The sequence below is a fragment of the Babylonia areolata genome, chromosome 9 (genome assembly GCF_041734735.1).
Source record: "Babylonia areolata isolate BAREFJ2019XMU chromosome 9, ASM4173473v1, whole genome shotgun sequence".
Classification (NCBI taxonomy): Eukaryota; Metazoa; Mollusca; class Gastropoda; order Neogastropoda; family Buccinidae; genus Babylonia; species Babylonia areolata.
In genome coordinates this window covers 21632675-21646290 of record NC_134884.1, presented here as the reverse complement: position 1 = coordinate 21646290, position 13616 = coordinate 21632675, and the positions used below count along the sequence as shown (strand labels likewise).

Sequence of the window (13616 nt, the reverse complement as noted above, 5' to 3'; positions counted from 1 at the left end):
CCAGTGTCCACTCTCTCTTTCTCTCTCTCTCAAACACACACACACACAAACGCAAACACATACACAGAATCTCTCTCTCTCTCTCTCTCTCTCTCTCTCTCTCGCGTTACGCTAGCTGATGGATGTCTTTGTTTCTTACTCATCAACAGTCAGTATTGTATACAGTACTCGGATGGCGTGTGCTTTTCTGTTAATATCTCAGTCTCTGATTATGTGGGTAACGTGTGTGATGCTTCATTTATTACCATGTATTCCTGCAACTCATTTACTCTGTGTGTGTGTGTGTGTGTGTGTGTGTGTGTGTGTGTGCGTGCGTGCGTGCGTGCGTGCGTGTGTGTGTGTGTGTCTGTGTGTGTGTTTAATCATGCTTATGGTTTATTGATTTTTTTTTTCTCGATTGAGTTCATGCTGTATTTGATGATTTTCATGTGTTGATGTTTTGTTTAAGTTTTCACCATTATCTTCTTTTTTTTTTCTTTTCTTTTTTGCCCCAGGACTGGGTGAAAAAAAAGCATGTCTTCTTCTTCCTCGTTCGCCTCCCATTAGATGAGCAGCCCGGTGTCCTCGATGAAGGCTGCCGTCCGTCGCAGCTCCTCCAGGGTGCCGTACAGCTTGGCTTCCACTGCTGTCGGTGTTGGCCAGTACTTCCTCCTGGATGCTGCATGTGTCCTACAGTCTTGAAGGATGCTGGTCCCTCACCACAAGGGCACTCTCCACTCTGTCCAGAGCCAAATTCTGTGTGCATGTGGTGGAGCAGGCGGTTGTGTCCAGTCCTCAGGCAGAAGATCTTGACCTGTTCCAAAACAGCATATAAATTGCTAATGTCGTTTCCCTGGTGAAATATTTCGTTTTGTTTCGTTTCTGAGAATTCTCTCTCTAACTATGACTACCGAAATAAACCAATCTCACCACCATGGATGGTACGAACAATCATTATCACATCGACCCTCTCTCTCTACAATAAGTCAGTCACCCATAAACTTCTACCATGATGACCGAAGGGTTTCAAAATAAGTTAAACGGGAAATAACAATGGAGGGAATTTACCAAAAATTCGCTTCGTCACGTCTCCGCACTCAGCTCTTTCAACTCTGGTTTTAAAACCCACCTCTTCACAAGATAGCCTCCCTCCCCTGCCTCTTTCTTTTCTTCAGTTTCTTCAGTTTTATAGTTATGCATGCGTGTGAATGACTGGTGTGAAAGCTCTTAAATTTGTCTCCGCATAAGATTCAGCGCTATATAAATACCGTCATTAAAAAAAAAAAAATTGCGCGGCAGAAATTAGAATGAAAAAAAAAAAGCAATGAAGGGGGAAAAAGAAGAAGAAAAAGAAGAAAGAAAGAAAATTCCCCACAGTGTTGGGAGGGGCTAAGAATCAGGAGGAATAAAATCCCATGATTGCCGGTGTGTCCGTGCTTATCGAACAATCCTATCACAAATGTCAGTTCCATCCGACCGTTTTGAGGATTATAAGTGGCGGGGGGTAGGGTTGTGTGTATGTGTGTGTGTGTGTGTGTGTGTGTGTGTGTCTGTGTGCAACTTGTGTGTGTGTGATTTAGAGCGAACGTATGTGTTTGTATACGTACATGTGTGTATGTTGTGTATATATGTGTGTGTGTGTGTGTGTGTGTCTGTGTGTGTGACAAATAAAGGGCGTTTGTGTGCGCACATGTGTGTTTGCATTATGAATGTATGTTTGAATGTGTGTGTGTGTGTGTGCGTGCGTGCGTGAGTGAGTGACTATGTGTGTGTGTGTGTGTGCGTGCGTGAGTGACTCTGTGTGTGTGTGTGTGTGTGTGTGTGTGTAAGAGAGAGAAAAAAAAAAGAGAGAGTGAGTTGTGTTTATGAAAATGTGTGTGCTTGTGTGTGTGCGGGCGCGTGTGCGCGTGTGATAGAGGGCGCGTTCGTGTGTGTGTGTGAGGACATGTGTGTCACGTACTTATATATATGTCCGTAGTGTATGTATGAATGTATTTGTGTGTGTGTGTGTGTGTGTGTGTGTGTGTGTGTTATGTTGGAGATCGGTGTCAGATGAGTGGGTGGTACGTGTGTTTTTACGCGCGCGCGCGCGCGTGTGTGCGTTCACAATAGTGTTGAAGAAAACAGGCTGCAAAATACGCGTGGATGGGAATGGTGATGAGAAAGAGATGGAGGTGGGCAGCAGTGAGTATTTTCATTCCGATACTTAAGCGCTCGTGCACACACACACACACACACACACACACACACACACACACAAACAAACAAAAAAACACATGTATACACATAGAGCAATTTTAGAGCAGAGCTTTATTCAGCTATCAATGAACATAATAATTCAGATGAAATGACACCAGAACTAATTATATCACCAAACACAAAATAGAATGTACAACTGCGCAAAAAAAAAAATTCTTTCTCCCTTATCCATTTTCCAAAAATGCCAATTCGGACAAAGAAGCACGTTTCTATATACCATAACATTCTGTCCTCTTTTGTTCAGCTACACAAATGACCCCCCCCCCCCCCCCAAAAAAAAAAAGAAGGAAAAATGACAATTATCGAGATTTTAATCATGGAAACTGCCTTTGCACAGTTATGAATAAATCTGCAAACAATTAACCCCCCCAACCCCCCCCCCCCCCCTTTTTTTTAAAAAATATATTTATTTATAACATCCTTACCTAAACTGCTGGCTGCTTTATCGCGTGTGATTTCGTTGCGGAAATATTCACTCTTTTTTTTCTTCTTTTTTTTAGTCTTTCCTTATTCTTATTCGTTTCATCTACTAACGTAACAGTTTTGCATCTCCAGCGATACTGCAGTAAAAGTTATCATTTGATATTGTAATTACATTGTTCTGTTACAATATTTTCTGTCATACATGAGGCTTTTTGTTACACCTGTAAATACTGACCAGAAGTAGCAACTCGGAGAGAAAAAAAAATCAGCAGTAATTCTTTCTGGTACTGCTAGTTGGAAATAATTATTTGATTGCCACTAATCTCTCTCTCTCTCTCTCTCTCTCTCTCTCTCTCTCTCGCTCGCTCGTGCACTGCTGTACTTTCTCAAGGCGAAGGTTGAAAACAAAAATCTTCAGGGGGAGAGAGAGAGCAGGGGAAAAAACAACAACTTTGGAAGGTGGGGTGTTTATCTTTGGTAACACGTTGCATCCAGTACACATTATTTATTGCGACAGAACAGCAGAGATAACAACTTCACGTGTGTAGAGAGAGGACTGAAAAAGTATGTTTTTGATTTCTCTGTTCTTCAATCTCTCTCTCTCTCTCTCTCCTACTCTCACGTCACGTGATTGTGAGATAAGGCACATCGCTTTCAATTAAAAAAAAAGAAGAAAAAAAAAAAGGATCGCTTCCATCTCACCCACCTCCACCCCCTGCCATCCTCTCTCTTCACCCCCACCCCTCCCCGTTTGATATAGTTACCCAAAAAAAAAATTAATTGGTTCACAGACGTTTTTCTGCTCAAACAACCAACCAACCTTTCGTCCCCCCCACCCCACCCCACCCCCTCCCCACTACACGTACTAGATTTCTAGAACTTATTCATGTAAGTCACGATTTATGTACGACACAAAGAAAATGCTGTTGTCGGTTGCAACAAGAGTAAACATAATTATAAAATTCATACAGAAAACAACCACCTTTGTCTGGAGGAAACCAAGGTATCGACGCCTGAACAGAACGTTCTGTTCAGGCCAACGAACAACGTGTAAACCTTATAATTATTAAGGTTTGCACACGCAGACATAGACACAGACAAGAAAAGAAAAAAAAAATCCTGCATTCCGACACAAAGCCCGGATGCATGTATGCAAGAGAGTGGGAGTGGGGGTGGGGGTGGGGGGTTCAATGCAAACTTTACCACAACACAAGCAAAACCTGCACTCTAAAAACTCCTGCAGGGAAGAAAACAAAGTAGACAGGAAATAAAAAAAAAGACGAAGAAAATGAAAAAGAAAAAAGAACAAGAAAAATCCCCAACCCTAGAAAGGGGTCCAGTTGGCCTAACTAGTGTAAAACAGCGTGTAAGCGATCACCACCACCACCAACTCCTTCACCGGTGTAGCAGCCTATATTCGTATCCCCCCGTAGTTGTTTTTTTTTGTTTTTTTTTACCCACCCCAGGGTAAAACCTGGCCAGCCCAGAATAACCCTACGGGGGGTTCTCCACATGTGGACTAGCTTTTCAAGTGACCTATAATAGTGTGCATTCAATAAGACGCTGACAGAATCGACAGTAGCTAAGTCTTTCCCCGTCACGTTCCATCTCCGGACAAACATCAGGTCAATCAAACGAGTGGCAGAGATACGAGTTAAGTTAACTAACTATTCATATATTTTCACTTGGCTGTCCTCCCAATTCGCCAGTTCCTCATTCATCTGTTCCCGATTTGCCTATTACTGATTCGCCGAGTACCGATACGCCAATCACTAAAGTGGTGCTCCCGATTCGCCTTTTCCAAATATGCCTGTGTTCTGAGTTGCTCCGCACGAACGTGTGTGTGTGAGAGAGAGAAAGATAGGGGGTGGGGGTAGGGGGGACGGGACAGAGAGCGAAAGAGAGAGAGAGAGAAAGTGGGGGGAGAGAGGGAGGGAGAGAGCAAGAGAGGGAGAAGTGGGGGAGAGAGGGGGGGAGGAAGAGAGAGAGAGAGAGAGAGAGAGAGAGACAGAGAGAGAAAGAGAGAGAGAGGGAGACAGAGAGAACGGGCGAAACGCGAACGGCGGGGTGTGCAGAACAGTCCAGCCCGCAATGACAGACCACTGAAGGTGACAGCACGACGATAAAAGAGTGGGCCAAACGGGACTGTTCAAGAATCGGACCTGAGCCTCGGGTGGGCTGCATCACGCGAACTTAGCAGCAAATAAGTTTGCTTATCGTTTTAAAAGAATGTTCCGAACTCCACGGTAAATTCCATATACTTAGGAACATTCTGAACTCTAAAAGCAAACAAGCATTGCAAAGATCGCCTCACATGCACCTCGGCCCAGGTCCATGCGAGTAAGTGACTGTACATGCATGTGTGCACAGCACACAATGGCGCCGGCTGTGTGTGTGTGTGTGATCCCTGTGTGTGAGTCATTGCACACTGCACAATGGACGGAACACTTTCAAGAGGTCTGTCACCTCTAGAGAGCTATCTTTGTTATGATCTCATCTTACAACTTGTCGAAACGAAACTTGCTGCCCAGAGGCGGCAGACCTTTCAAGTGTTCTCGTCAATTGCAATGGACCGGAATCATTTAAAGTGACTCGTGTGTGTGTGTGTGTGTGTGTGTGTGCGTGTGTGTGTGTGTGTGTGTGTGTGTGTGTGTGTGTGTGTGTGTGTGTGTGTGTGTGTGTGTGTGTGTGAATGAATCACACAGGAAACAATGATGAGCGCGTGTGTGTGAGTGTTGTGAACCGGTAATGCATGCACAATGTGGGACAAACGAAAGTTATTATTATCAAAATAATAATAATAATAATAATAAATAAAAAAAGAAAGAGTCCGAAGTTAGTTGGTTTACATTCAAGTTGACACCAAACACACACCACAGGAGGTGATATTTTCGATATCGACGGGGACAACCAACCATAATACCAGGAGACTTAGTACAGTAGTGAACCCTACCCAACACGACACCACCACCGCCAGAAAGACGCAATGTTTGGTAAAGACGGAAGCAGCGACGAATGTCAGTTTTTTTTTTGTTTTGTTTTATTTTTTTTTTTGTTTTTAAGCGCCAGGGATTCGATGTGACAGCCTGCCACCCTTTGGACACCAATCAAACAGAAAAGCAGCACAAGTTAATGACCTCTGTGAAATGTATCGCCCTTAACAGAAAGAAAGAATCAGTGTTGTTTCTGGTTCCGCTGAAAACTGCTGTCAGCTCTTTATAACCTTTCTTTCAGTCATTTTGCGGAGCTGATGTTCAAAAACTGGATCCTATCAAAATACTAAAAAAGTGGTGTCCACTACTTACTTTTTTGAAGACACAGCTATCTACTGTTAATATGAAGACCCCTTGATAGTTTTACTGATCTGGATACCCGACACACACACACACACACACACACACACACACACAAATCTGAATCAGCCTAATACATAATATACATGAAACAAATGAATAAACATGACTGTACATCTTTATACCGCAATACAATATTTTACGTGACATAACCATACACACATTATAATTATGTATTTACATTTTTTTTCTTTCGTACAAATTGATTTCTATACAGACGCTTGCTCCAAAGCAGTTGTAAATATTTGCAATAAAGCCAACACAGATACTTTAAGATGATGATGATGAAGAAGAAGACAAAAAAGGCGCACTTCATCACAAATTCATGATTCACTAGCTTTGTACCGACTTTGCAAATCACAACCAATGTAATATTAACCAGGGTTACAACTATGATCAATTATTGCAGCACCAAAAGTTCAGCATTCAATATACAATGAGCCCTGTCTCCGCGTAATTATCATAATGGTAAGTATTCACTGTATATATATGTATATCTTGGAATGGAAAGCAAAGAGAAGATCGTCCTGGTTATCTGAATGTGTAATGACGAGACATGAATATCATTTTATATGTATGAGTGCGCGTTCTTCACAGGCAATGGGTCACCATCTGGTAAACATGAAAATAATGAGAATGAAATGATGAGTTTACAGAGTCATTACAGAAAAAAAGAAGAAGCAAATACACACTGTGTGTGTGTGTGTGTGTGTGTGTGTGTGTGTGTGTGTGTGTGTGTGTGTGTGTGTGTGTGTGTGTGTTTGTGCGCTCGTGTGTGTGTATGTGTAAGAGAGGTAGCGAGGAGAGGAGAGAAGAGAAGAGAAGAGAAGAGAGAGGGAGACGAGACAGGATGTTTAAGATCCAGTATTATATTTGTGGGAAAAAATGATATGAGTGAACCATTCAACTAAATTCTGAAAACTTGAGTAACATCATTTGGACTATTTCAAAACACCTGCCCCCTTTGTAAAGTCTGTCAATGAAAACCAAGCTAAAAAGAAAAGAAGAAAAGTGAGAATCTAAATACATAACAACAGAAACAATCTTACAGCTAAGCTCAAACAGCGAAGAAAACAATATACCCCTTTCATCCCAACATCCCCTCTCTCTCTCTCTCTCTCTCTCTCTCTCATCAAACCACACTCTCTTCTCTTCTGCCTCATCTGTGAACATGTTGGTAAATAATGAAACCAGAGAAAAGTTGCATTTTTTTTGCTAGTGCATTAACTGTATCCCTTTCTCTCTGAAAGATTTTTGGAAAACAAAAGTATCGTTTAAAATAACCGATTAATATAACATTATTCACAAAAAGTCCAATAAATCTGTACTTTTCATCATCCACTTCAAAGCACAACCAACCAAGGAAATAGTTCAGAGTTGCTAAGGCAGGATTCTGTCATAATAATTTTGTTGGCAGCATTCGACAAAACACAAAAACTTATAACCGATGACTATTGTAATCACTTTATTCCCACCCCAAACTCCAAAAACAAACACAGAAAACGCATCCTTTTTTAAGTCCATGGAGTCTATGCCTTACCAAACACAGTGTCTAATTTCATGCGAATGACATCTCACTGTCATCTGAACTTTTAAATTATTTTTTGTAATGCTTTACACTTTTCATAAATTACTTCATCAGCAGTAAAAAAAATACCCCCATTCAATTTCGTTTTTCGACAAAACGTTTCAGCAGTTTCTTCACGCACAACTGGTCCGAAAAAAAAAATCACTTTTCCACCAATGAGTACCTCAAAAATGATGTGATCGCGTTTTTGAACTTAAAAGGCACACTTCTGCAACACAACCACAACCCATTTACAAGCATTGTACTCTGGAATCGGTTGAGTCCACATCACTGATAAATAAACGGAGCAATGCTGTGCACACTGTAGACACAAATTAGTACACATAAACGTTGGGAATCATTGACGGTACTGTGTCCACCAGAAAGTTTTGGTGATAGATACTGGAGCACCCACTGCACAGGGCAACAACTGGTGTGTGTTGTATTGGAAAGTCTGACATCAGCAGGTGTTGGTCGAATAGTGTGGATGACATGGTTTTGCTATAAACTGGGTAACTCACATTCAGCCAGAGCTAACAGACGTGTTAAACTTAAAAGGAACAAGCACAGATAGGTACATCTTTCAGACAAATGAGCATGAAATCACATTTTGATGACAGTTCTTCCCACTCCGTCGTACCGAACGACGGAAGAACCTTCAAAGTCCATCAGTTCACGGAGATTATATATTTTTATATTTCTTCTCTCTTTCTTCATGGAAGTCGTAAGACAATCAGCGATGTTCTAGCTTGTATATGTACATACGAAACTGGTTGACAAGAAACAGGACTCAAGCCACTCCCCCCCCCCACCCCTTCCCTCATAAGTGAGTCACTAACTGTACATGTATGCACTGCACACAGCGATCATAAAGCCAAGGCCTGAGAAACGACCAGCTTGAGTTCAAACCCGCCCCCTTCATAAAGCCAAGGCCTGAGAAACGACCAGCTTGAGTTGAAACCAGCCCCCTTCATAAAGCCAAGGCCTGAGAAACGACCAGCTTGAGTTCAAACCAGCCCCCTTCATAAAGCCAGGGCCTGAGAAATGACCAGTTTGAGTTCAAGCCAGCCCCCCTTCATAAAGCCAAGGCCTGAGAAATGACCAGTTTGAGTTCAAGCTAGACCCCCTAGTGCCCCTCATAAAGCTCAGGCCTGAGAAACGACCAGGTTAAGGTTAAGCCAGCCCCCCAGCACCCCCACACCCCCTCATAAAGCCGAGGCCTGAGAAATGACCAGCTTGAGTTCGTGGGCAGCGTGTGAGACGTCCACCACGCGGTCCACCATCTCCTGCACGGCAGGGACGGACGGGTACTGCAAGGCGGCCGTCTTGGTGGCCTGCACGGACACCTTGAGGCACTGACACACGTGGTTGGCGCACTGCATCACCTTGTTGCGCACCTCCCCGTTCATCAGGCTGCGGTGGAGGGCGTCGCTGATGTAGACCAGCTTGTGGGCGGTGACGATGACGAACTTGCTGTTGGAAATGAAGACCTTGGGCGGCTCCCCGCTCTCGATGCAGGCGAAGAAGGCGTCGATGGCGTTGGTTAGCAGGGTGGAGTGCGTCTCCAGCTGCCCCGAGTAGTAGCACAGCACCTGCTTGTCGCTGGGGTCCAGGCTCGTGCCGCTCAGGTCCGTGCTGTTGGTGCTGGCTTGTTGTTGGTGCTGCTGTGAGGTGGCAGGCATTGTAAGCCCGTTCAAGGGGCCCATCCCGAGATCTTCTTGCGTGGTAGGCTCTGGTAAGGGGAGCCCACTACCGTCTGGAATGTCTTTAGCGTCACTGGTGGAAGGTGGTGGTGATGGTGGTGAGATCGTGTCGCTGGAATCCTCTTTGGTTGGCACTGTGTCGATGTCCAGGTGTTTGTCACCCAGGTCGGCGGACATCCTGTCCGTGTGATGAATGACAGGCTCCGGTTTGGTCTCCGGTAAGTCCTTTTCTGGAGCCTCGTCTAGTCTGTCAGAGCACTGGGTTTTGTCTGGGGAAGGTGTGTTGGGCGGCTCTACCTCTTCTTCTATATTTTTCAACACGGTTTGCTGTGATGACTGTTGTTGTTGTTGCTGCTGTTCTTGTTGTTGCAGCTGCTGTTCTTTGCTCTTGTGCTGAGCCGCAACGTCACACTCTTCCAGCTGCACATAGTCATACTCCTGCTGCAGGTCACTGTAATCCCTGTCACCGTCGTCGTCGTCGTCATCCGCCACAGTGTAGCGCCGCTCGCCGTCATCCAACACGTTCACGTAATCGTTCAGACTGTCCTGGGAAGCGGACAACTCCAGCCCGCGGAGCTTCTGCTCCAGAGGCGTTGGAGGCAGCGGCCGCCTGGACATCGGCGGGGGAGGCAGGGGCCGCTGCTGTAGAGTCCTCTGCCTGGGTATGACGATGCCCACCCCGGTACCCCCTCCCCCTAGCTTGGCCAGAACGTCTGGCTTAGGACCGATCGGAGGCTTGGCAGCCACGTGGGAACCGTCCGCACCCCGCGACTGTGCCGCAGCCAGGTCTGAGGATCGTTTGAAGAGCAGGGTGCTGTTGCCCTGGATGAGGGAGGCCAGCTTCTTCACGTCGGGCACCAGGTCCTTGGCCAGGGAGATCATCGTGCCCAGGTGGTCCGGGGCCTCCGCCTCCAAGGGCTCCGCCAGCAGCGCCACCTGCCACTTCATGTCCTCCAGGGAGCGCAGCGTCTCCGACACGGCTTTGCGCTGCTGCTGGAGAGGTGTCACGTGTCTCACCAGCCGGCTGACCAGCTTCCGGTCGGACAGGCGAGCCGAGTTGGCCAACGTCCCTTGGGCGAACTCCATGAACTCGGCCGTGGCTTTCTTTAGCTCCACGCAGGCCACCTTGATGTCATACACGTTGCTCTGCAGGGACTCCCTCGTGCGCCACGTGGAGGACACGAACGTCAGCACTTTTGAAGCGGCGCGGGTGACCTGCTGCTGGAGCTTGACCAGCAGCTCCACGGCAGAGTCCAGGTCCAGCAGGAGCTCCTCGTAGATGCCCTCCGCCACTGCCGTGTACTCCGCCACCCCAGAGCCGCGCGAGTCCACGCTGCAGGTGGACAGCCTCTGGCTGTCGTCCGAGGAGTCTGAGCGGGCCGAGATCACCGAGTCCCGGGTCACCTGGGGAGGGATGTCGTACACAGCGTTGGGGTCGTGGTTCACGGCGGAGGCCGACCCGAAGCCTTGCACGGCGGATTTCAGGTGGACTTTGGGCGCGTTGTTGCGCGGGGAGTCGTAGAAATCGTCCAGCGCGTTTTCCAGGCTGCGGCTACGTTTCATGTCCATCTTGGTCCGCTCCCCAACTCTGGCGCAGTCCGACAGGTGGGAAGAGCTGTGCGCGAAGTGCGGGGGTTGAGGGGAGGCCTGGTTCTGCCGTCCTGGCGCCGGCGTGTCGTAGAAACTCCCCAGACCCGAGTCCATGGACAGCTGTTTCATGGCGCGCGTCTCTCTCGGCGGGAGGTCGTAGGGCTCGTGCAGCGAGGCGTCCAGGCTGGAGCGGGCAGAGTCCGGCAGGCTGCCCGTGTTGGAGTGGCGGTGCGGGGCCAGGTGCGACGAGCTGCCGCCCGAGGCGCACGAGTCCATGGAGGCGCTCGACAGCATGCTGCCCCGGCTCCCGGTCCCCGTGGAGTCCCGCGAGTGACGCCTGGAGCCCGGGTTGAGGGGTGGTGTGTCGTAGGTGGTCTCCCCACCCGAGGCGGCGAGGGGAGGAGGAGCCTGGGCCACCGCCTCCACGGCCTTAGCGGAAGTGGGGATGTCGTAGGTGGGCTGGTCGTCCGACAGGATCCTCTCCAACGAAGACCGCTTGCTGCTGGGCGGGGTCTCGTAATGCCTCTCCCCTCCCGACAGCCGTACGCTGCCGCTCTCCGCAGAGGCTCTCTTACTGCTGGGCGGCGTCTGGTAGAGGTGTTGGTGCTGGGGGTGAGGAGCCTGGTCCCCGGAAAGGCGGTAGGACAGCGAAGAGGACGACCCGAGGCTGTCCATGGAAGCCCGCTGACTTCCTGGCGGGGTCCTCTCCACCGACGCCCGCTTGCTGGACGGCGGGGTGTCGTAGAAGGAGGAGGAGGCCGAAGAGGAGGTGCCTGGGGCCGGGGCGGGCAGGTTGGTGGGCACGTCGTAGACCTCGTGTCCTGGCAGCGCGGGACCCGAGGGGAAGTAGCGGGAAGGGGGTACATCGTAGTCCTCCATGGCGCGGCTTGTGGGGGAGGTGGTGTGCAGGTACACGTCGCCCTTCTTCACCGGGGTCACCACCTGTGGGGCCGACAGGTAAAAAGCATGGGGGTTATTATGCTATAGTCAGGTCGAGTGGGAGAGTTCCTGTCACACCATCGTCATTTCACATTCATAGAAAATTGTTTTAAACATTAAGGAAAAGCAGCGAAGAGAGAGAGACAGATATAAGGATGTAGCGTGTGTGTGTGTGAGAGAGAGAGAGAGAGAGAGAGAGAGAGAGAGAGAGAGAGAGAGAGAGAGAGAGAGGAGAGAGAGGAGAGAGAGGAGAGAGAGAGAGAGAGAGAGAGAGAGAGAGAGAGAGAGAGAAAGAAACGAAATGTTATTGTACCAGGGTAATGATATAAGCAAAGCATACGCTTTTTTTTCCACCCAGCCCTGAGGTGAGTGAGAGTCGAAGAGACAGCCACAGGCAGAAACAGATCCTGAGACAAAAAGACAGTCACAAAACAGACAGAAGACAAGTCAGCTACCCAGCCAGGAAATACACTTTCTTCCAAAATACATGGGTGTTTTTACCTTGAAGACCTCTCCCAGTCCGCCAGTATACAACAACAGAATAACTGACTTACAAACTATACGCGAAGAAAAGAAAAGCACACGGCAAGAATGAAGAAGACAGTGTTCCAATGCGGTAAGGGGAGGTGGGAAGGGGGGCGGGGTTAAGAGAAACCACAAGACGAACAGGGACAGATGAGAGGAGGGGCCAGCCACACACACACACAGAGAGAGAGAGAGAGAGAGAGAGAGAGAGAGAGAGAGAGAGAGAGAGAAAGTCAGGGGGGGGGGGGGGGGGGGGGGGGGGGTGAGTGGGGGGGTGGAAATGGGTCGGAAAGGTAAAAATGAAAGAACAGCGACTGGGGCAGCACAACGCAACACAACATCAAATCAACCACGTCTGAAAAACTACGGGAGGTAGCGTTGATGCACTCCCCCCCCCCCCCCTCTCTCTCTCTCTCTCTCTCAAGCAAACACACACATACACGCACGCACACACACCTACCACCGTCAGCAAACCCGTTTCTTGTCACGGACAAAAAGAAACCGCTGTTGTGCAGCGAGTGGGTGGTATATCAAAAGAAATACGCAGACACACAGACCATACTGACTGACGCTGGCCTTCCTTTGAAAAAAAAAAAAAAAGTGTGTGTGTGTGTGTGTGTGTGTGTGTGTGTTTGTCTGGGGCAAGGGGGGGGAGGGAGGGATGGAGGGAAGAAAGGCGCCTGCTGTTCTCTCCCCTCCCCTCCCCTCTCTCTCATTCTCTACTATTTCTCCCATCTCTCTCTCTTCCTCTTCCTCCCTCTCTCCCTCATCCCACTAGTCTATACACACGCTACACTCACTCACTCTCCCATCCATTCTCTGTCTACCGAATCCCCAATCCTTCATCCTTCTTTCACAACGCGCGCGCGCGCGCGCGCGCCCACACACACACACACACACACAACCTCACTCATGGATTTAATGACACGTTAATAGTTGTGAAAATGCAGAGCTATCTATTCACATGAAGCGAAGGCATTCAGTCGTGAAAAAACCGGCATGCAGCCCCCGTTTTGTGTCAGTTTCTTTAAAGCCCTCAACTTTATTCCCTGAAAGCCTGGACGTTGAAACACTCCTCCAACCCTCCCGGATCTTAACCACTCCAGCTTTTTTTTTTCACATGCGCGTGCACGACGCACGCACATGCACACACACGCGAACATACACCCCCACTCCCATCCCCACTAAACCGCCAGTATGCACTCACACTGTACTTACTAACTCTCGAAAGATTAAAAATCTTATTTACAAAATGTCATACAAAATTTCTTTACTCGA

At 48.0% G+C, this 13616-nt stretch overlaps 1 protein-coding gene across 3 annotated transcripts in view; it reads right to left on the bottom strand.

Annotated features, from left to right (window-relative positions):
* Positions 1-4094: 4094 nt before the first annotated feature.
* LOC143286129 (enhancer of filamentation 1-like) overlaps positions 4095-13616 on the bottom strand; it is a 67304-nt gene continuing 57782 nt past the window's right edge. For all 3 annotated transcript variants that reach the window (XM_076593725.1, XM_076593723.1, XM_076593724.1), the window contains exon 3: positions 4095-11816. In XM_076593725.1, the coding sequence (XP_076449840.1) occupies positions 8787-11816 (3030 nt within the window). In that variant the 3' untranslated portion in view covers positions 4095-8786. The remainder of the gene's footprint in view (positions 11817-13616) is intronic.